The sequence below is a fragment of the Pleurodeles waltl genome, chromosome 4_1 (genome assembly GCF_031143425.1).
Source record: "Pleurodeles waltl isolate 20211129_DDA chromosome 4_1, aPleWal1.hap1.20221129, whole genome shotgun sequence".
NCBI classification, from domain to species: domain Eukaryota; kingdom Metazoa; phylum Chordata; class Amphibia; order Caudata; family Salamandridae; genus Pleurodeles; species Pleurodeles waltl.
Window position 1 is genome coordinate 388,363,040 of NC_090442.1, and position 23,524 is coordinate 388,386,563.

At 45.8% G+C, this 23,524-nt stretch overlaps 1 protein-coding gene across 2 annotated transcripts in view; it reads right to left on the bottom strand.

Annotated features, from left to right (window-relative positions):
* BCAT1 (branched chain amino acid transaminase 1) overlaps positions 1-23,524 on the bottom strand; it is a 183,046-nt gene that overhangs the window by 21,344 nt on the left and 138,178 nt on the right. For both annotated transcript variants that reach the window (XM_069228580.1, XM_069228579.1), the window contains exon 7: positions 12,454-12,596. In XM_069228580.1, coding sequence (XP_069084681.1) covers positions 12,454-12,596 — 143 coding nt within the window. The remainder of the gene's footprint in view (positions 1-12,453; positions 12,597-23,524) is intronic.

A 23,524-nucleotide genomic window follows, 5' to 3' on the forward strand; every position in this document is an offset into this window, starting at 1 on the left:
AGGCATGCAGAAGTTACAGGCACTAGTTACAGCTTCAGAGATTTAGCCCTGCTCCCTGTTGAACCATGCCACGGTATCCCTTATCCTGGCCCACTCTCCTGGTAAGTGTCACTCACAAACCTGGAAGTTGCAGGAAACCATACTGCAGAGGCCTGAGGTGGTAAATAGGGTATATTGGCTATAGTTGCTTTCCTGTCAGTGAATGACACAGCTGACACCTATATTTCCACCCTATGGGAAATCCTAAAGGCTGTCATCCACGGGGAATTGATCGCAGTCTTCGTGGCAGACAATACACTCTGCTGGGAAAAAACAGAGCACCTGCAACACCACGTACAGGAACTTGAATGCGTCCATAAATGCACTGGCACTCCACAGGTTTGGCAGCGGTTGGGTATTGATTTAGACAAGGCTGAATATGTTGCCCCTGATGGCTCCAAAGTCATGGGAGATGGCCCCATTGCTTCTGCCTTCAGAGACTTTAATAAGGAACTCTACGAGGGGCAGACTCTACCTCGGGGGGTCCAACCCTTTATCTCCACGATGCACACACATTGCAGCTGTCACCAGATCAGGTGGCGGCCCTAGATCACCCCATTCAGACTGAAGAGGTTGTCTCTGCTATTGCCCGACGGAAGCCTCTCAAGACTCCAGGACCAGAGGGTTTCTGGCACTGTTTTACAAGACCTTCTGTAATACGTTTGCACATGAATTGACCTGACTGTTCAATTCAATCATTGGCCCAGACACAGTTCCTCCCTACCTTGCCTGAAAACATCTGGGGCTGACTTACATAAAGTGCCCTGGGTGTGTTAGCGCCCACTTTGCGGACCCCCAGGGCTCTTTGGTATTACAGAGGGGGCTTCAGATGCTTGTGTGTCTCCTTCTGTTATTCCAATGGCGCTGGCACACATATAACATATCACCAAAGAGGGTTCCCTCTTTTGCAAGGGGGCGTAGCCCCATGCAAATGAGAGAATCCCTTTGCTTCTGTGCCCAGGCCATATTATAGATGCAGGTGCAGAGGCAAAGAAGCTGTCAGGAAGCGCACTGACATTGCGCCACTTAAAAGGTGGCGTACTGTCTATGCGTCTCCTGCTGGCAGCCCTCCGAATGTCATCTGGCTATCATATGTTCCTCAGACAGTCAATGCTTTGGAGGCTTTACCAGCCATGTTTGCTGTCAGGTTCAACATTTTAGAATTGAGCACCCTCTGGAGGGACCATCCCACAAAATTAAACTGCTGCAACACAAGAAAAAGAAGGTGTTAATCTGCCAGACTCGTGGTAAATCTTCTCCCAGGAGCAGAGGCTGAGTCCAGTAACCAACATATTGCAGTGAAGAGTTTGATGTTCCTACACCACAGTTGCCAGCCATGAAAGGTCTGTGAGCAGATGTGATCTGCCACATGAGAAACCATGTGCCTCTGCATCTGTCACAGTCCCCGAAAAACCTACAAGCAATTGTGATGTGGTGATTGAAGACCCGCGTGTCTCCACACCTGTAATTGGTCCTGAAAAGTCTACAAGCTACTGCTCTTCACTGAATAGGGGCCTGTGTGCTTTCACACCTGTCAATGAATAACTGTGAGAGACTCCCGTCTACCAAACAAAGACTTTTGACTGTCGTCCTCTCATTCTATTTCAAAAAGTATTAATGACTAATCGTTTTGTAAATCTCTTTTAAGCCAGAGCCTATATCCTTCATTAGGTTTTTTAATAGTGCAGGAAAGTTTAATTGAAAGACCAGACACTAGTTTAGGCTAGCCTGCAACTGTAATCCTGCCTGAAGTGTGCTTGGATTTTGAAAGACACAGACTTATCTACAGAATAACTGTGATAGTTACCAGGATGATGAATGTGCCTTGAGAAGCTTAAAAATCAACTTGTATTTCTTTTTATAAAGGTATAGCACTAGACGATATGTTTGTTATGATAGATACGTGCGCAAACTGAACTACACGTCCTTTCAAGAAAATGACTGACCTTCTGAACATGCTACCAACTGAACATCAAAGCTCACAGAGGAAATACTTAGCAATTATGGCACATAGGTGAGCCGGCAGTAGAATCAGACCCCTGATGTATCAATGACAATGATAATACTATACAACACACTGGTGCCTTTTCGGCTAGGTTGGAGCAAAACAAATACTAAATACATACATACATGCATACTTACCTGGTTTGTCGCAGGCCCTTGAGTAGAAGCCTGACACTAGATCATTCTTTGCCTTTTTTATAACATTTTTCTTTTAATTATTGTGTTTCAGTTTTCATTTCAATTTTAACTTTAGGGGTTTGGTCGTGCATTTTGAGCTTAGACTGCACTTGCAATTCCCACTGATATCAATAGTAGGTAGGTTACATTTAGCAAAAGAGTTGCTAATAATGTTTCAATGGCACAGTGTAAGCACATTTCTTTAAAGATCTAATGGATAACTCTTTAAACCCAGATGCCAGCAGATCCATAACTAAAGTCACAGATTTATGTATTTTGTCCACTAATTCTTGGTGGAAATTAGTCATTTTTGTTGAAACTCCTTGTAGATGTTCAGTTTTTGACATACTGGAGTAGGCATAATAATTTCTGGTATGAGTCTATTTTCTTATGGACATGATTATATAGCTTAATGAGCAACACCTCCTGCGGTAATCTTCCGTTCCAAGCTCACAACAAAGGAAGGCAGTTAACTTAAGCAATTTGCTACAAGATGGTGCAAGCAGCTGCTATTTTAGATGTAGGAATATGACCACGTGTAAACAAATTTGTAGTGTTACAACACCGTGCCAACAGCTATTGATTATTGACTGGATGCATGGCATACTTGGTAAAACATGCATCATATTCCATCTCATAACTAAACCTGAGAACCAGAGTTGAAATGAAGGTTGCTAAACACCCTGTTAAAAAATTAAAGATGACCTCTACTTCCATGCACTAGACATTCTTCTTTAGCCTGAATCTTGGCTTACAAGAGAGTCACAGACCAATTTAGAACCTTGTCTCTCCAGACTATCACCTTCTCCACCACAAGTGAAACACACGCTGTGGTGCAAGATTGAAGACTTACATTAAATGTCTAAACGGAAAGCTATTCAGTCTCCAGGTCTTGGAACACTAAGATAAAGCAGGATAAAGGCACTCATTAAAGAAGGGGAATTTATACTGCACCATGATCCCCAGAGGTAGCAACAAAACCTTAACTTATCTTTTTTCCTCCACACCCTATAAATTAGGGCTATAAAAAAAAAACAGCCACCTACGTGTACTCGTTAAAGTCAGTTTTTACCAGAAAACATCTGGGGCCATATTACATAAAGTGCCCCGGAGGCACAACAGGTGTTTGCACCCACTTTGTGGGCCCCCAGGGCAGTTTGGTATTCTGAAGGGGCTGCAGTCTCTTGTGCAGCCCCTTCTGTAATACCGATAGTATTGGCGCGCGTATACCACCAGCATTATCACCAAAGGGGATTTCCTCATTTGCATGGGGGTGTGGCCCCTTGCAAATGAGGGTATGCTTTTGCCTTTGCACCTGCGCTGTATTATAGATGTGGGTGGAGAGGCAAAGGAGCTGTCAGAAGACACACTGACAGTACCCAGCTTCAGTGCTCCTCCTGATGGCAGCCCTCTGGAGGGGGCAAAGTGGGATCTATGGATCCCCCAGATATTCCCTTGCAGGTGGAAACAGTCACTCACTGCACTTGCCTGCAAGGGGATCTCTAATCCCCCTTAAAAGTGCAGGCAGGTTGCCCCCTGCACAGTGAAACACAGAGTGGCTTTAAAGCAGCCGCTCAGTTTTTCACGTGAATGCGCTGGCCCCAGGGCAGCGCGAGTTCACAGCTTCCCTGGGGGCACTGCATTCAACGTAATAAGGTGCACTTTCTTTGTTTGCACCCAGCGCGCCTGTTCCTATGCACCCTATGTGTATTAGGTCCACTGATCCTCATCTTCATCTAAAGGTAGTACTGATTTCTAAGATTACATTAGATAAAAAAAACACTTCAAGTCAAACATTAACTGAAGTCAACAACGTAAAGGAAATGCTCTACATATGTAGATGTATGGAATTAAGCCAAGCTGAGGTCACTGGGCGCCAGAGCCATTCTTTGGAGCTCTCTTGCCCTCAGTGATAGACAAGGGAGGAGAGGACACTAGGGAAATATCATTTTCGGGACAAGTGACAGGCAACTTAAGACACTGGAGGTCAATCAAGTAAATTCTACCCTGAATCCTGGAAAAACGGAAGACGGTGTCTTCTCTATAACAGAAAGCTGTGCATGCACAAGATTCACTCGATGAACAGCAGACAAGATGCAGCAAATAACAATAAAGAGATGTGCTATAATTTGAATGGCGCCTATCTATCGTCACTTCCTGCTTTGGAGATCATTTGTAAACCTATGTAGCTACACAGGGGACAAAAACAGAGGGTGGAAAATACGTGCCTAGCCTAGGACGATCAGATATTTTGAAATAGCCAAGCAAAAGACGAACTGTAACATCATTGTGGAGGTTGGTCCTCACATACGATTTTGGACCGTGTTCTGAGAGCCTGTATCTTAAAGTGAGTGAGTCTTAGGATTCCATGGAATGCAGGCAGAAACAGTACAGAGTTTGCCAAGATGACATGATGTTACCTGATCATGTCTCCTAAAGAAAACAAGGGCGAGCCAGTCTGGGAAAGAAGGGAGCTTTTTCAATCCAGATCTCACATATAAGGCAAGTTGAGATATGAAACAGAGGTTGAAGAACCATACATGGCAAACTTCTTGCAAGGATCTTGTTTGTTTATGGATCTTTTGTGTGATCTGAGGAAACCATGCATAGCAAAGAAAATAAGCTCACTTCCAAGGATTCCTCCTTAAAGAAAATAAGTATGATAGACACTGGATAACGCTGAATCTCAGTTCCAGAAATGTGAGGAAGATCAAGGCAGATGAAGGCAGATTCCTTGTGGTTTATTGTAGGTAAGTTATAAATCAAAAGATAAGAGACCAATGGACCCTCAACATGAACGGACTGTTGATATGTACTAAGCCTAGGTCATTCAGCTCCAACAGCCGCCCAGAGAACTAAGAGAGAATCACGTTTAATGACTTCACAGTGAACCCAGTCAACAGGCAGAGCCAGCCACTACGAAGTGTGTCTTTATCACTATTGTGTCGAAAAACTAGAGGGCCGCCTTGGTAATGGATTAAGGATGCTAAGGGACCGAAGTACAATGCATTTTTGCAGTCGCAAATGTTGAAAAACGCCGTTTGCAACTGCAAAAAGGCCAGGTATGATGTACCATCCCTATTTTGCTGGTCGGTACGTAGTTACCAACTCACAAAATAGGGACTGTGACTCACAATAAGGAAGGGATGTCCCTAGGGCATCCCTTCCTAATTGCAAGTCGCAGTGGTATGTATGATTGTTTTGTGACCATGAATGCGGTCACAAAACAATTGCAATTAACCCCAATTACAAACTGGTGTTAACCCATTCGCAAACGGTAAGGGGTCCCCACGGGTCCCACGAACCATTGCCTACTCTGAAAAAATTAAAAGGAAAGTTTTAATTTTTCTTTTTAAAATACTTTTAAAATACATCCAATTTTTCTTTAAGGAAAACAGGCTGCATTTGAAAAATAAAAAACTGTTTTATTGAAAAGCAGTCACAGACATGGTGGTCTGTTGAGCCCAGCAGGCCACCATCCCTGTGAGTGCGGCCATTCCCAATGGGATCACAAACTGTGACCTGCCTCATGAATATTAATGAGGTAGGTCATTTGCAACCCCATTGGGAATCGCTAAATGTGCCTGAGACACACTTGTACATTTCATTTTGCAAGTCTCTAATTGCGATTCACAATAAATCCCAATAAGAGACTCACAAAATTAAATGGTCATACATCATGAGCAATACCATCCCCGGTGGTGGGCTGCAAACTAAGATCACACCAAAAAGTCCTGCAGGACCGAACGACCAAAGAAGCCGTGACTGTCCAGGCAGTAATACTTGGTGAACGTATGCAAAGATGCCCATGTTGACGCCTGGCAGATATCCAGGACTGGAACTCTGCGTGCAAACCCTCAGGGGGTTGCTTTTTCGTCAAAGTGTAGCACATCTTGATGCAGAGGACAACCCATTGTGAGATGGTCCTCTTCTGCACTGCCCTTCCTTTCTTCGGACCCACATAACCCACAAAGAGTTGATCGTCCACACGGAAATCTTTGGTACGATTTAGGTAGAACGCCAACGCTCTTTTTGGATCCAGGCGGTGGAGTCTCTCATCCTCATGAGAGGGATGTGGGGGTGCATAAAAAGTAGGCAAGGTGATTGATTGGCCTACGTGAAAAGGTGTCACCACTTTGGGAAGGAAGGAAGCCCTGGTACGGGCATCACCTTGTCAGGATGTACTGCTAGAAATGGTGACTTCGAAGAGCGAGCCTGGAGCTTACTCACTAAGTGAGCAGAAGTGATGGCAATCAAGAAGGCAGTTTTAAGAGTCAAGAGCTGTAGAAGACAGTTGTGGAGCGGTCAAAAGGAGCACACATGACGTATGTAAGGACCAAGTTCAAATCCCACTGGGGCATAATGAACAGGCGGAGGAAACATATGTGTGAGCCCTTAAAGAGAAACCTCTCAACAATGGGAGATTTGAATAAAGAAGGTTGGTCCGGTAGCCTTAAAAAGGCAGAGATGGCAGACAAATATCCCTTGAGGGTGCCCATAGCAGAGCCCTGCTGGGCAAGAGAGAGAATAAAGAAGAGAGCCTCTGAGAGAGGTGCAGAGAGGGGATCAACAGACTTGTGATACACCATGCCACAAATTTCTTCCACAACAGGCATGTACCATTTTGGTGGAGGGACGCCTGGCTGCCAAGATAACATTACAGAATTCGGGCAGACGGTTGGAAGCCGTCAACTGCTGCTGCTCAATCTCCATGCAAGGAGGAGGAGACTGGACAGGTTCGGGTGAATGACCGTCCCTTGCTGCTGCGACAGAAGATCTTCCTGAAGGAGCATTCTGATTGTAGGATCAATGGCCATGATCAATAGCTCAGGATACTAGGCTCTTCTTGCCCAGTCCGGAGCCGCAGGATTACTTGGGCCCGGTCTTGCCTGAAATTCTTCAGAACTCTGGGCATAAGTGGTACCGGCAGGAAGGCGTACAGGAGGCCTAAGCTCCACTCGTGACAAAAAGCGTCACAGAGAGAGTGCCACCATCGAAACTCCAGCATGCAAAATAGCTGACACTGCGTGTTCTCTGCGGAAGTGAACAGATCTAACCAAGGCTCTCCCCACTGCTAAAAGAGACCTTGCGTCACCTCTGGTTGGAGACGCCATTTGTGATCGACTAAGCATCGACGGCTGAGTTCGTCTGCTCTGACGTTCTGAGAGCCTTCCAGATGTTGAACCACCAGTGAAATGCCCTGGCGTTCCAGCCATGCCCAGAGGCGAAGAGCCTCTTGACAAAGGGTCCACGACCCCACTCCGCCCTACTTGTTGCAGTACCACATGGCGGTGGTGTTGTCGGAGAACACCTGCGTCACTTTCCCTTTGAGAGAGGGAAAGAATGCTTTCAATGCAAATCTATTCGCCCAGAGCTCCAAAAGGTAGATGTGGAGCCTGGACCCCGCCAGAGAACAGAGGCCTCTGATCTCTGCCTCTCCCATGGGGCCGCCCCATCCCAGGAGTGGCGCATCTGTCACTACTGTGAGATCTGGTTGGGAAAGGGAGAGGGATCAGCCGTTGATCCAATCTTGATTTGACAACCACCACTGCAGGTCTTTCACAGTTCCCTTCGAAATCTGGACCATGTCAAAAAGATTCCCCTGATGATGCGCCCACTGGAACTTCAGGTCCCACTGCAGAGTCCGCATATGCCATCTGGCATGTTGGACCAGCAGGACGCAGGAGGCCATGAGGCCCAGCAGCCTCAGAGTCATTCTCACCAAAATCCAGGATAGAGGCTGAAACATTGGGATCATAGCACGAATATCCTGGACTCGCTTTTCAGGAGGATAACCAGAACAGCTCCGTTGAAAGGGAGCAACTGAGAGGGAGTCAGGTGTGACTTTGGCACGTTTATAGTGAACACCAGCAAATGCAAGAGGTTCGCCGTAGTCTGGAGATGGGAGACGACTTTCTGGACGTGTTTGTCTTCAAGAGCCAGTCGTCGAGGTAGGGGAAGACTGGAACCCCTAACCTGTGCAGATGAGCTGCAACCACTACCATCACTTTCGTGAACACCCGAGGGGCACTGATAAGGACAAAGTGGAGCACGGTGAACTGAAAGTGCTTTTGACCTACAACGAATCACAAGTAACGTCTGTGAACCGGAAGGACGGGCATGTGAAAATAGGTGTCCTGCAAGTCCAACGCTACCATCCAGTCTCCAGGGTCCAGCGCACAAAGGACCTGACCTAGGGTTAGCATCTTGAAATTCTCCTTCTTGAGGAAGAGATTGAGGGACCGGAGATCTAGGATATGGCAAAGGCCCTTTTCCTTTTTGAGTACCAGAAAGTAGTAGGAATAATAACCATGACCTACCTCTGGTGCAGAGACCCTCTCTATTTCTACCTTGGCCAAAACAGCCTTCACTTCCTTGCAGAAAAGTGTCATATGATCGTCCGATAGATGATCATATGATGGAGGCATGGCTGGAGAAGAGGTCTCGAAAGGGAGGCATGGCTGGAGAAGAGGTCTCGAAAGGGAGGGAGAGGCCCCTCTGGACAAATTGTAACACCCACCTGTCAGTGGTAATGGATTCCCAGTGGGGCAGGTGATGGCGAATCCTGTTGCCAACTGGTCCCGGATGTTCAGACGGACTAGGAAGGCTTGGAGGCAGAGGAGCGGGTGAGGGTGGACTGGGCGGCCCGCTGGCTCCCTAATCCACAAGCTCGTGGGATCCCATGTCCAAGCAGAGGCTGTACAGCATGCGTGGGTCGGTGGCCAGGTGGAAAGGAACGCGGTTGGGTGCCCCTTCCGTAGCCACAAAAGGAGCAAAAGGTGGACTGTTGGGGGCAAGGAGCAGCTGCGAGGCCAAGGGACTGAGCTGTACCCCGGGAATTTTTAAAGCGCTTGAGCGCTGAGTCCGCCTTGTCTTCGAAGAGACGGGTGCCAGCAAAGGGCATGTCCATCAAGGATTGATGGACATCCCCTGAAAAGCCATACATCCCCAACCAGGCGTGGCACCTCAAAGCCACCGTCGATGCAACCAACCTGCCCAGTGAGTCGGTCATATCCAGTCCACAACGAACCATGAAGTTCGCTGCATCTCTCCCGTCTGAAACGGCTTAGGAGAGAACGGTCTGGCCTCCTCCGGTACTTGAGGCAGCAGTTGTGTGACTGTATCCCAGAGAGTATTTGACTATTGGCCCAAAAGGCATATGGTGTTCACAGACTGTAGCACAAGACTGACGGAGGAAAACATCTTCTTCCCCAAGTTTCCAGACTTTTTGATTCCCTGTCCGGGGGAGCGGTAGGGCCAGTGCCAGAGGATGATGAAGCCTAGATGATAAAGCTCTCAGGCTTAGGGTCAGGAATTTTGGGTCAGTCGGCACAGGCCGATGGCGACCGTCAACCGTCCTATTCACAGGAGCCCTGTGCTAGGTCTAGACCAGGTACTCAGAAGAACGTCTGTAAGGGCTTCATTGAAGGGAAGGAGGGGTTCCCAATTGGAGGCCCCAGGCTGAAGCACCTCGGTCAGGAGGTTAGTCCTGACATCCACAGAAGGAAGCTCGAGGTCCAAAACCTCAGCAGCCCTTCTGACCACCATACACCCGTAACCACAGTAGAAGGAGAAAGCATGCCAGAGTCAGGGGAGGTGTCCAACTGTCTGGCGTCACCAGATCCTGAACCCATTCCATGTCAGGGTGAAGCTGGGGCCCAGCAACCCCTTTACACTATCCCCATATCCATACCCATAGCAATAGGGGTCAGGATCCGCCCTGGGCCCAGGAAAGCCCATGGAAAACGGAATCGGCGTCGAGCGACATCGCTTCGGCTCCGGGTCGCCGGGGCTCAGTATAGGATCGACATCGATTGTGGGCCCAACTGACATCAGGAGAAACAACGTCTGACCTGACGTTGGGGAAGGTCGCATTGGCACGACCGATGCCGGGGCAGATCCGGAAATGGATCTAGAGGTGCCCTCCAGAGTCGGGGCCGAAGCTGTCGACTTGAAACCCGAGGGGGCCCTCACCGACTCTCCTGGGCCCAAAGATGCAGAGGGTTGGTCGGTCTGGCCAAATATAAGGCGCATGGCCTCATAAATTTCCTTGAGATAGGCATGGGTGGCACAGGCTCCTGGAAAGTCGGAAAGGTGTGAAGCGGATCCAGATGGAGGCTCCGAAGACAGTGGCCTAGAGCATCAACGCTCTTCCTACGTCACGTCACCCGGCGACGGGGCGAAGTCAAAGAACATATGGTCTTCTTTGACTTCTTCTTCTTCTTGTGACCCGAATGTCCAGATCACTTGGATGAGGAAGAGTGGTGATGACTCCGCGACCAGTCTCCTGACCTTCCTCTCGAACGAGACCGGGAGCGATGCAGAGTCAAGTGCCGGGCTGCCAGGAGCGTCAGGGACCAGTTCCTCATAGCTTTGGGTTCATGGCCCAACAATCGGAACACGACTTCGGGTCATGGTCGTGCTCCAGATACCAGAGGCAGACGAGGTGCGGATTCAGTGACTGGAGCCGCAGGGCTTGAATCCGGTCTTTCAGGACATCCCTTAAAGCATCCAAAACTCGTCAAAACGAATTGACAAAAGTGTCGCAGTTAGTCAAAAAAGGACTAGGGGTAGCTCTTCCCCGGATCTGCTCATAGGCTGGTGCGGAAAGAAAAGAACTGAGGTCAGTGTGCCGGGGCAGCACCTATATACGACCACAACGTTACCACAGAGACCACGATGCTAATGACGCTCGCGGAGTCGACTGACGCCACCTAACAGTGCACAGAGGTACTGCACAAAGAAAAATCGCCGGATCCAGTCCGGCGCCTGGGGGAAATTCTAAGGTAAGGAATCTGCAACTAGAAGTTTCTATCAGAGATTAGTCTTTGAGGTCCACACTGCAAGTCTTGATTTTATATGACAGCAGTAGATATGCTGCATTTATGTCACCCTTACACTATGAAAAATGTTTCAAGTATCTCATTAATATAAACCACCCAACTCAGTATTCTACTGACAATCAATCTCCAGATTTAGCAGTATTATTCTCTAGAAATGCAAAAAAAATGCAAAAGTCAGCATGCTTGATTCACATTCCTTTGCTGATTTTGCTTCAGTCATGAGTAAAAGAGCTGAATGTGTACGTCCATTCCTCCAGTGCTGTAATGCCGGGGGAGATTCTTGTCTCTTTACCACATCTGAAATGTCATGTCATCCCCTCTGTTTTACTACAATATAAAATAAAAAAAATAAAAAAAGCATAAGTGCCAGGGCCCACGTCAGGACGCCACTTCAGCTTGTATCACACAATGCTGCTGCCACTGTTGCCAGTGACACTACCAACACAACTAATCACCATCACACTCCTATAAGTGTGACAATTCAGACTATTCCTGGCCCTTAAAGCTATAAGGATGGCTTGGGCACGGGTGTTAACCATTTTACTGTATATGTAATTAATAAACAACTGTTAAGCTCATCTTCAAATCAGCTAAACAGCGCCATCATTGACAATTAAGTGCTGGTGCCAAGCACCAGCTCAACATAAGCACTGATATGTATACTGCTACAGTTAAAGTCACTGCATCTATAAAGAATTACCTTAATTTGAGAGTTAAGTATTTGAGTGTACTGATGGGAGGGGGAGGGTGGTGGGCACCCTAAGATTCTGCTTGGGGTCTAATTCTGTGGTTAAATTGCAAATTCTGTGAACGCCAGGGGCATGTGTTCTGCAAAGGTCAGGAGTGTCCAACGCTGTTTCTCAATGGCCGAAGTCTAGCCAGGTTTTCAGGATAACTATAACCTATGTCCTATGTAAAATATTCTCCAATGGATTCTTACGTAGGTAGCTGTATCTAGCGTGGCCATACTGAAAACCACTACAGTGCCACGGGACCAACGTTGGACAGTTCAAGTGCAGATCATTTAGGGGAACATCCCTTTTGAAAAAGATTGCATAAAAGCAATCAATAACAAACCTGCTATTTTAACTCTTGACGTCTACGTATATTTTACTGCATTTCCAAAACAATACATATGACATCCCCGTAAGGGTTTCAAGCTGCTACATTTGATTACACAGTAAATGTAATCAAATTTATTGACAGAAATTCACATCTTATCTTTCCTTTCAGACTACAAGAGAAACCCTTCAATTCACAAAGCTGCTATGGCTAACTAGCCAAGCTGCAACGAACATCATCCAATTATCAGCTCCTGATCCAGCTCTAAGGTTTATTGGATTCTGAACCTGTGCTTGGGTTGAAGAATTTAGATTATATGTCACCGTACCTCCATCCTCATTTATCCAGTGAAGGAAAAGATTCATAGTTCCAACCTCCGTGATTTGATGGTCATCGCCGTAGAGCCACAATACTTGCTGACATCCTGCATCAAGAGCCTCATACTGGGCGAAAATGGAGCATCCATAATTCCTTTGAGAAAACAAAATGTCCTTTACCATTCTGAAATGTTGTACATCTATTAGAATCAGATAATAAATGCAAAGCTCTGCTAAATTTTTCAAGAAATCATTGTAACTATAGAACATGCCCTATATCATTAACTCGGTGACAGAACAATTTAGAAACAAGGGACTGCGGTTGTCGAATGTTTCTGAGCTGCGATTTCCAGAGCACATGTACTAACTCACTGGGTTACCAACTTCGGGCCTGATAATGAGCTCACTGTTTGTGGTAATTACTGTGTGCTGGGTGAATAGTACATGACTTTAACCAATTAACCGATCATAACTTTAATAAATGCATGCACATGTGCTAAATATCCCATGTCTGTAGTCCACAGGAGCTATTTAACACATGCGCTTTTTACCACATGCAAAACAATAACAGGTGATAAACAACACCTAATTACAAGTATGAGAGGTCATTAACAACTAGTGGAAAATACCACATTAAAATACCTCCAGTCAAAATCAGATGGTTAAAATTCATGAAAGTGTAAAAAACGAAACAAAAGCTGCAAACATTTATGCAAAACACTACATGCACTGTTTGAGCTGAAAATAATAAAATATCACACACACCTGCACACATGGCCAGACCTACATAACAGCCAGGGAGAAGTTCCCACAATTTGATTGCAGCAGCCCACACGTCCATTCTACAGTCCTTCCAAATGAATGCAGAACTGTTAGGCCACTATATCATGTTATGCTAGATCCATGTTCTTCTGCAACAAACCATGCAGCATGACGATGGAAACCAGGCCACCAATCAAGAACCTTGAATGATGCAGTAATACACAATAACAGCTTGGATTGACTGAGTAAGACTGAAACCCATAAACACGAGTCAGCTTGAGATCCAGAGGATACACAGGCTCAATATGGGTACTATACAAAACATATTTTCAACATTAAGAACACCCTGGACACCAATACAGCGTTGCACTGTCACCCATTTCCTGAAAATACTAGAAGCACTAGAATTATTTGCAACAGGCACCATACAGCAGGTAGTACGATTGGTGGTTGGCATTTCTCAGTCAACCTTTAGCAAAATGCTCTGCTAACTGATGGATCCTTTCCAGAGAGTGAGGGAGCAGCACACACAGTTCCGCTTGGACATCCACACGGCTTATGCCAGCAAAGCAAACATCCAGGCTACAGCAGGATTTCCTGATACCCAAGGGCCAATTGGCTGCATTCATGTACATGTGGTGACCTACGGTAGAAAGGAACAAGTGTGCTGACACTGTAAAATGAAACACACTATGTGCAAATACTGTGTGATGTGGATGTGCATATACTGAACTGGTGTGTAAGGTGCTTTGTATGAAACCACAATGTTATGATGCTGAAGAGAAGCAACAATAGTCATCCTGTGGCAACACAGCACCCATAAGGTACTGGGAAGACAAATCAACCACTTATCATCAAGATGACAGTGTATTATGATAGCTGTATCCAAATCTGCACTCGTGGCAGCAGTACCATTAGAGATTTGTTAGTCTCTATGGCATCTATATGTATCAATGTGAATATGTCTAACATATTACACAAGCCGTTTTTCTGAACAATGATGATTCTCAGCTAAGTCAACTTTTAAATGGGGTCTGTAGAACTCCGCAGTTACATTAAAATTCTGCGGAGTTCCCCGGATGTGCTGAATTAGGCACCTTGCACTGATTTTTGCAACAGGATCATGTGCTGCACTGAAAAATCAGTGTGAATGGCACCACGCACCGTGTCAGAGCACACTACTTCTCGAGTTTATTTTGCTAACGCTCTAGTAGTTTTTCTACTCAAGAAGCAGCTTTTTGACTGTGAATGATCACGATCACCAGCACTGGGGACATTTCACCTGGTGCCCTCCTAGTGACAAAAAAATCACGCTAGGGGTCACCAAATCCCACTCGCACTCATCAACTTTTCATTGGCACACTGCACAAGATAAAAACTCCACCATGTGCACACTAGACAATCATGGTGCCTTAGTACCTCTTTGGCCAGGCCTCCCACTCAAGATCTGCTGACATGTACTTCTTTTCCTTGTCTGGGTCCATGATGGAAAAGCTTGGCAGATCTCTACTTGTGATGACTGAGTGATATCAGATGATGGCAGAGGATTTTGTTTGTATTTTTTAAAGCTGCTTTGTCCACACAAAACAAATATCTGCACATTCCTACACAGGAAGGAGTATAATGGTGTCTTCTCTTGGGGTGTCCTAAGGTCATTTTGAGAGTTGCTCTGGTTGTTTCTCTTTCTCTATGGGTTAATTCCACTCTCCAGGAACTTCAAATGCCTAAACTTGGCTGCATCCTGATGTTTTGTGGTTGTGCTATTCACTGAGTCAGGTTAATTAGCATATGCGCTAAATAGGTATTTAACTCATCCGCTAAAAACGATTCCGTGGTGCAGGGTAAAAAAAAAATATAATTGGTGTTATTTAACATGTGTTATTTATCATCCCCTGTGGTATCAGTATTTAACCCATGTGCAAGTTTGGTGGTATTTACCACAGAATTCGTAATCAAGGCCCTAGTGTACTTGCTAGAGACAATACAAAATGCTGAAAAACAGGCACATGTATCCTTTCTGCGCAAACGCATTAATGCTCCAGCCCCTTGAAAGCTGATACATGCATTGCTCTTAAAATAAAAAGAAAAACCTTTGCCTTTCCGAATATGTGAAACATTTTTTCAAGTCTGTTTCTAAGTAGACTTCTGTAAGTTTCTGAAAAGGAAATCAGGAAAAAAAACATAATTTACTTGAAACTCTCAGTATGCAGCTTATACCTGTCGTGTCATATATGATGCCAAAGAAAAATTGTGATCCACTCAAGGACAGTGAGGAATCAACTAAAGCAGTGATAAAACCATTGATGAAACGAGTGGTGACAACGCTAGCCACCTCATGCCATCATAAAGGATTACGTTTTTACGAGGGATAACTATTAATGAGGTGTGACACAACAGAATCCAGAGAGATCTATTAATCTTTTTTCACTCGTAAAGTATTTGCAAAGCACAATCACGTACTATAAAACAACTTCAAAGCCCTAAGAAGTACATAATTAAAAATCACAAATGGAATATGACAAATAATTGCACGGCACTCTTAAAATATAAATACATTAGAAACCAAAGAGTATTCTACAGGATATTGCCACTTCACCATATGGGCTAAAATGTAAATCCCCTTTCAAGTGCAATGTATCACTCCTCTTTGAAAACTGGAAGGAAGCCAAGTCCATACTATGGACATACTGGTATCTTTAATCTCAAACAGAATACTGAATTCACCAGACTGCGCTGCAGCGCTCTCTTTACAAAAACCATCTCCAGCTGCACTCTGGGTCAGATACTAGAAAAACTACAATTGTCAGGCTTCCAAAAACGATTGCTAACAAATTTGCACCTCCACCAGACATCCTACTGAATGCATTGCTCCCTGGTAAGCAACAACTTACAAAAAACAGACACTGTAGCCCACTCTAGAAATCACACAGGAATCAAGGAACAAAGAAACAAGCACTGACAAAGTCAATAGGTCTCAACTACGCGAGCACTATTGGCTTTGTCAATGTATTTTAGCCATGTAGCAGTATGGCTGCTGCGACAAATGGCTAAAAGTAGAAAAATAAGCACTCTGATGAAACTACTGCTGGCAGCATCATAACGGCTTTATATCTGGTGTGAGGGGCAATCACAACCGGGGGAGAGGAGGGCAAGCAACAATGATGGGAGTGGAAAGTGGAGGCAAACAACAAGAAGAGGGCAGGCAAAAACAACAGAAGGTAGGCAGGAAGAAGCAACAACGAACGAGCAGCAACAACAGGGAAGCAAGAAAAATAAAGTACCTGAATCCGAGCACAAGCAGCGGAAGGACACTAAGAAAGCAATCAACTAGTACTAGGTCCACAATCCATTGATGGGACAAACACACAAAGAGAAAGTGACACCAGTACATGCTGACCAAAGAGAAGCAAGGAAATGAAGCCAACAATGGTAAGTACTGGGCGGACTCTAAAGCCCCATTTAGATTAACAAAAGATCTCGCAAGCGACAGAACATGCACTGTCTCAGGTGAGAGATGATTAAAAAAAACACATAAAAACTGTAAGAAAACGGCCCTTGTTGCAGTTACCCCCCCTCCCCCAAACCTTTTGCCTGATATTCATGCTGACTTGACTGAGTGTGCTGGGACCCTGCTAACCAGGCCCCAGCACCAGTGTTCTTACCCTAAAAATGTACCACTGTTACCACAAATGACACACCCTTGGCACACATATAAGTCCCTTGTAAAATGTACCAGTGGTACCCAGGGCCCTGTGACCAGGAAGGGTCCATAAGGGCTGCAGCATGTGTTGTGCCACCCTATGGGACCCCTCACCTAACATGCACATTGCCATTGCAGATTGTGTGTTGGTGGGGAGAAAAAGGCAAAGTCGACATGGCATCCCCCTCAGGGTGACATGCACACAAAACACTGCCTGTGGCATAGGTAAGTCACCCCTCTAGCTGGCCTTAAAGCCCTAAGGCAGGGTGCACTATACCACAGGTGAGGACATAGCTGGATGAGCAATGTGCCCCTACAGTGTCTAAGTCCATTCTTAGACATTGTAAGTACAGTGTGGCCATATTAAGTTTATGGTGTGGGAGTTTGTCAAAACGAACTCCACAGTTCCATAACAGCTACACTAAATACTGGGAAGTTTGGTATCAAACTTCTCAGAATAATAAATCCACACTGAGGCAATGTTGAATTTATTAAAAAATGCACACAGAGGGCATTTTAGAGATACCCCCTGTATTTTACCCAATCCTTCAGTGCAGGACTGACTGGTGTGTGCTAGCCTGCCACTGAGAGATGAGTTTCTGACCCCCTGGGGTGAGAGCCTTTGTGCTCTCTGGGGCCAGAAACAAAGCCTGCACTGGGCGGAAGTGCTTCACACCTCTCCCCTGCAGGAACTGTAACACCTAGCGGTGAGCCTTAAAGGCTCAGGCTTCGTGTTACAATTCTCCCGGGCACTCCAGCTATTGGAGATTCCCAGCCCCTGGAAAAAGCCCCACTTCTGGTGGAAAATCCAGAGCTGAAGTGACCTCCCTCCTTGCAGAATCCTCCATCTTGGTTTGGAGGACAGGGACCAATAGGGAAACAAATGTGGGCCCCTCCCAGAGAGAGTGGAAACAAGGAGGGTGTAGCCACCCTTAGGGACAGTAGCCCTCTGACCCCTAAAACGCCCCTAAATCTTGTATTTAAGGGCTCCCTGAACCAAGCTAGTCAGATTCCTGACAACCTCAGAAGAAGGACAGCTTAGCGGAAACTCCAGCAGAGAGGGAAAGGAGACAACATACTGACTTGGCCCCAAAAATACCGGCCTACCTCCTGCTTCAAAGAACTTGCAGAAGAAAAGTGACAAGTCCTGCAGGTCCAGCGACCTCTGAAAAACCTCCAGAGGACTGCCTGCATCACAGAGGATCAAGAACTCCCGTGGACAGCAGCCCTGTCCAACGAAGAACAGAAGAAGAAACCTCTTATGAAGGACTCACACCTCACTCCAGAAGCGTGAGTCCTAACCACTATGCACCTAACACCCACGGCCCGAGTCCAGGTGGCCCAACCGACCAGAGAGGACCCCCCCAGGCGACGGCGACCAAGTGCCCACCCTGGGTTGACCTTTCCACCCCTCCATGACAACACCTGCAGAGGGAATCCCGAGAACTCCCCTGACCTTTACTGCCCTGGACGAAGATAGCCAATGCCAAAGGACCCACTGCACCCGCAGCCCCCAGGCCTTGGAGAAATTGACACCCGGTGCAGCAACAATCAATAGGTGGTTCTCTTCCCTCTCTGACTGGTGGTGTGCCCGAGACACCCCCCCGGACCTCGCCTGCAGCGCCTGAGTGAGTTTCACTGGAAACTCAACACCTTGTTTGCACCCTGCGCACGGCCGCCCCAGTGCTGCTGAGGGTGTAGGATTGGTGCCTACTTGGGGCCCCTTCAGTGCTCCTCTAACCCTCCCTGGTCTGCCCTCCAAGTCGCAGGTACCTACCTGCCGGCGGACCGAATTCCGAATACCCACTGTCTCCATAGGAGCCCACGTTATAATTTCTCAACTTTGACCTCTGCCCCCAGCCGGCCCCGTGTTGCTGGTGGTGGGTGTTTAGGGTAGACTTGAACCCCAACTGTGGACTACCTATAACCCGGAGACTAGAACTGAAAGTCGTGTACTTACCTCTAAAACTGTAATTTATTTTCTTCCCTCCAGGAACTGTTCTAAAAATGTAGTGTCCACTTTTAAAAAATATATTCTCTGTTTTCTTAAAAGCTGTTTACTTGACCAAAGTGAAACAAAGTTACATTGATGTCTATGCTAAGTACTTATCTGCAACAGTATTTACTTCTGAACTGAGTCTTGTGGCTCTAGTAATAAAGTAACAAAAATATATTTTTCTATATAAAATTCTATTGGTCTGAGTTAAGTCATTGAGTATGTGTTTCTTCTATTGCTTGTGCATGTACAACAAATGCTTAACACTACCCTCTGATAAGCTTAACTGTTCGACCACACTACCACAAATAGAGCATTAGTATTATCTATTATTGCCTCTGTCAAGCCTCTTGGGGGAACAACTGGACTCTGTGCACACTATATCTCATTTTGATATAGTATATACAGAGCCAGCTTCCTACAAAAACCAAAGACGCTTTGTCTCTAAAACCAAAGGTGGATGTAATTCCTCAAATATCCTATCTTTTCAACACCATGTGCCACGTAAAAAACAATGTTTGATCGATCACTGTGCAGTGTCTTAAGAGATCTTTATGGTGAAGAGCCCAGTTTACAGACCAGGTAGGATGGGCGTTTCAGTGAGAAATCTGCAGTCAGACACTCTCTACCAAAAACAAGCATTACCAAAGGTAAGTAACTTGTTCCTCTGATAGAGTTCTAAGCGCCGATTCCTCATCTTAGAACAGATCCACAAACAAAATCTCCCCGGAGGTGGGTCTTACAACTGGCTTAAACAAAAAGTCCTAGAAGAGTAACCAGTGACTTTATTGAGTGATTAATAAAAATCTTTACAATGCTCGAATAATGAAAGAATAAAAACATACAATTTCTAAGAACCAAAATACGCTAAAATGAGAAGAAACATCGAAATGTGCAATTAGGTCAAACGTAGCAGCAGTGATTCACATTAAAGCAATAAAATGCATATATGAGTGGGTAAAATCTTTGCAAACCGTAAAAAGACAGATACATATTGTCACAGGCAGGAATTTGTGTTAAATGGAATAAAACATCACAGGAAAAAGGCATAAGAACAAGGTAATCTAAAGTATTGCAGCACCAAATCCGACACCAGCAGAGCTATAGGGTGCTTAATCATTAGTAGAGTACTGGCTAATGTTTTACATAGTACTGCACTCAAACGTTATGCTGGTATCACAAGATAAAGTGCAAGGTTATTGTCTAGCAGCCGCTATACGTGAGCAGGGCGATAGGTGGCGGTTGTTGGCTAAGCCCAAGAATTCTTAGTCATTTGATAGACCGTGAAAACAGGTTAATTGATGGACAGTTCTCAAGAGGTCTGTTGACTAGCCACTAATGGAGGATCGATCAGGCAAAATGCCCTTCTCGATGGACCTAACTATCCAAGAAGTAGTATCTCATGAATGTATGGAGGGACGCCCACGTGGCTGCTTGGAAGCTGAACAGGACTGGTACCACACTTGATGTTCTGGCTGATATGAAAGGGAGTGACCACCTTTGGCAGAAAAGAGGCATGTGTTTGAAGAACCAGTTTGCGTAGAAGCTGGTGTATGGAGGGTAAAACTGTCAGAGCTTGAAGTTAGCTGATCCAGCTGGCTGATGTAATGGTCACCAACAAAGCCGTCTTGAGGAGTAGGAGTATAATGGACAGCTTTGCAGAGGCTCGAATGGTGAGTCCATGAGAAACTTTACCACCAAATTAAGGTTTCATTGTGGCAAGATGAAAGGAGTAGGCAGGAACAGATGTTGCAAGCCCTTAAGAAAATGGGTCACAACGTGGGAATTACACAGTGCTGATCTGGCATACGCAAAAAAAAAAGTGGATATGGTGAAAAGGTAAACTTTAATGGTTCCCAAAGCAAGACCTTGCTGGGCTAACAACAACACAAACAGTAAGACCTCTAACAAGGTGGCCGAGAGTAGGTCACCTTGGTGAGAGGAGCACTAAGCCACAAATTTGGCCCAATGGTTGGCGTACAAAGTCTTTGTCGAGGGACACTTGTCTCCAAAGGTGAAGTCACAGATCTTGGGAGGTTGATCAATTGCATTTAACTGTTGTTGATCAATCTCCATGCATGAAGCTGGAGCATGCGCAGGTTCTGTGTAGAACTCTGCTGCTGTGACATGGTCCCTCTGAAGGGACAGCCTGATCGGAGGACAGGTGGTCATGCACAGAAATGCAGGATATCAAAATTTCCTTCCCACAGCAAAGTCACTAGGATGACTTGGGCCCAGTCAGTCCTGATTTTATTGAGAACTCTGAGCACAGGGGATATTGGCAGGAAGAAGTACAGGATTCTCAGGTTTTAGTCTAAATGGAACCCATCTTCAAGCGAGAAGCACTTTGGAAACTCCAACATGCAGAAGTGCTGACATTGCTCCTTCTCAGTAGGGTCGAACAGATCAAGCCAAGTTTCTCCCCATTCTCAGAAGAGGCCTTGGGCCACCTCTGGAAGTAGAAACCATTTGTGATCCACAACGAATCAACGGCTCAGTTTGACACCCTGGCATTCAGAGATCCTGCAAGGTGCTGCTCAACCAGGAAGAAGTTGTGTCACTCTAGCCAGGTCCAGAGGTGCAGGGCCTCCTGGCGCAGGGTCCATGACCCCAGTCCGCCCTGTTTGTTTGAATACTACATGGCAGTGGTGTTGTCTGTGAACACCTAGACCAACCTTCCTTTGATGGATGGGAGGTAGATTTTCAATGCCAAGCTAATCACCCTCAGCTCCAAAAGGCTGAGTGGAGCTGAGACTCTGCCCGAGATGGAGTCCTCTGATCTCCACCTCCCTTGGATGGCCACCCCAACCCAGGAGTGATGCACTGGTCACCACTGTCAGCTCTGGCTAGGAAAGGAAGAGGTGTCTGCCACTGGGCCAATCACAGTTATTTACCAGTGCAGATCTTTTGCAGTCTTCATAGATATCTGGACCAGGTCAGAGAGATTCCCCAGATGCAGCACCCAGTGGGAATTGAGTTCCCACTGCAGAGCACACATGTGCCATCGGGCATGCTGCACCAGAAGGGTGCAGGAGACCATCAGGCCCAGCTGCCTCGGAATAAGTCTCACCGAAATCCAGAACAGAGTTCGAAACATTAGGATTATAGCCCAATTGTCCTGGACACTGTTCCAGAGGGAAGGACAGAACTGCACTGTATTAAGAAGAGATTAAATGAAATAGAGCATCTGGGATGGAGTCAGGTGTTACTTCTGCATGTTGTGAGCTCCAGCAAATGCAGGAGGTTCACCGTCGGCTGGAGGTGAGTGATGACTGCCTGGGGTGAGCTAGCTTTCAGCAGCCAGTTGTCAAGGTAGGGGAGGACTGGAAACCCTAACCTCGGAAGATGAGCTGCAACCACCGTCATCATTTTCATGAACACCTGGGGCCACTGGTAAAGCCAAACAAGAGCATAGAGAATTGGAAATGCTTGTGGCATACCATGAAACGCGGGTAACGATTGTGAGCCTGCAGAATGAGAAAGTGACAATAAGTATCCTGTAAGTCCAAAACTATCATCCAGTCTCCAGAATCAAAGGCAGAAAAGACCTAAGCCAAGGTCAGCATCTTGAATTTCTCTTTCTGTAAAAAGACATTCAGAGGGTGCAAATCTAGTTCAGGACAAAATCCTCCATTCTTTTTCAGCACCAGAAATAAGCAGGAACAGCAACCACATCCTACTTCTGGCGCCGACACCCTCTCAATGTCTCCTTTGGCATCAGGATTTTAGAGAAAAGCTATTTGAATGCTGTCAGTTTTGAGATTTAAGGCAGTATCACATCAGATCATTCCACACTTAAGTGGGAACATCTATTGTCTGGTTTTAAGGTAATTTTTAAACTATAAAAAGAGTTTACATTGAAGAAGCATGCCACGATCAACACCCAGTAGGTGCAGTATTATTTTTAACCACTAACAAGAGAAAATATAAGCCAAAATCGGAAGTTTAGATCAGGGGAGCATGTATCAAATAAGATGCATAGTTCTTAGAATGTCAAGTGAATAAAACACACTAGCACTGCCAAAGCCAATAGATCTCGTCTTTGAGAGCTAATGGCATTGCAAATACCTTTTGCTGATGCTGTACTGCTGTACAGTGTGGCCAAAAGAAGGAAAACCAAGCACTGGCAAAGCCAAAAGGTCTCACCTATGCAAGATATATTGGATTTGTCAATGTTTTTTAGTCGTATTGTACAGCGGCGCTGGCTTCAGTACATCATGGCTGAAAGTTAATAAAGAAAAAAAGAAAAAAAAGAGCTATAACACGGTCAGCGTTGGCTGTGTCACAGCTTTTTTTCTTTACTTTCAGCCATGTTGCAAAGCCAACAGAGCTCACATAGGCGAGACATACTGGCTTTGCCAATGCTTGTTTATCGGTGTTGCCTTTTCTCTGTGGTCCTCGCTATGGTCTGTTCACCTTTAAACTGTTCTGCATGGACTTCACCTTCAATAACTAAAAAGGATGGGGCTCATCTTCTGCAATTTGTTGAAATTAACTTCCTAAGCCACGGCCCTGTTGAGCATACAGCAATTTCATGTTACATTCAAACCTTGCTCCATTTTATTGTTATCCATATTCTCAACAATGCTTGCATTGATCGGCCTGTGTAGCCAGTGCACAGATT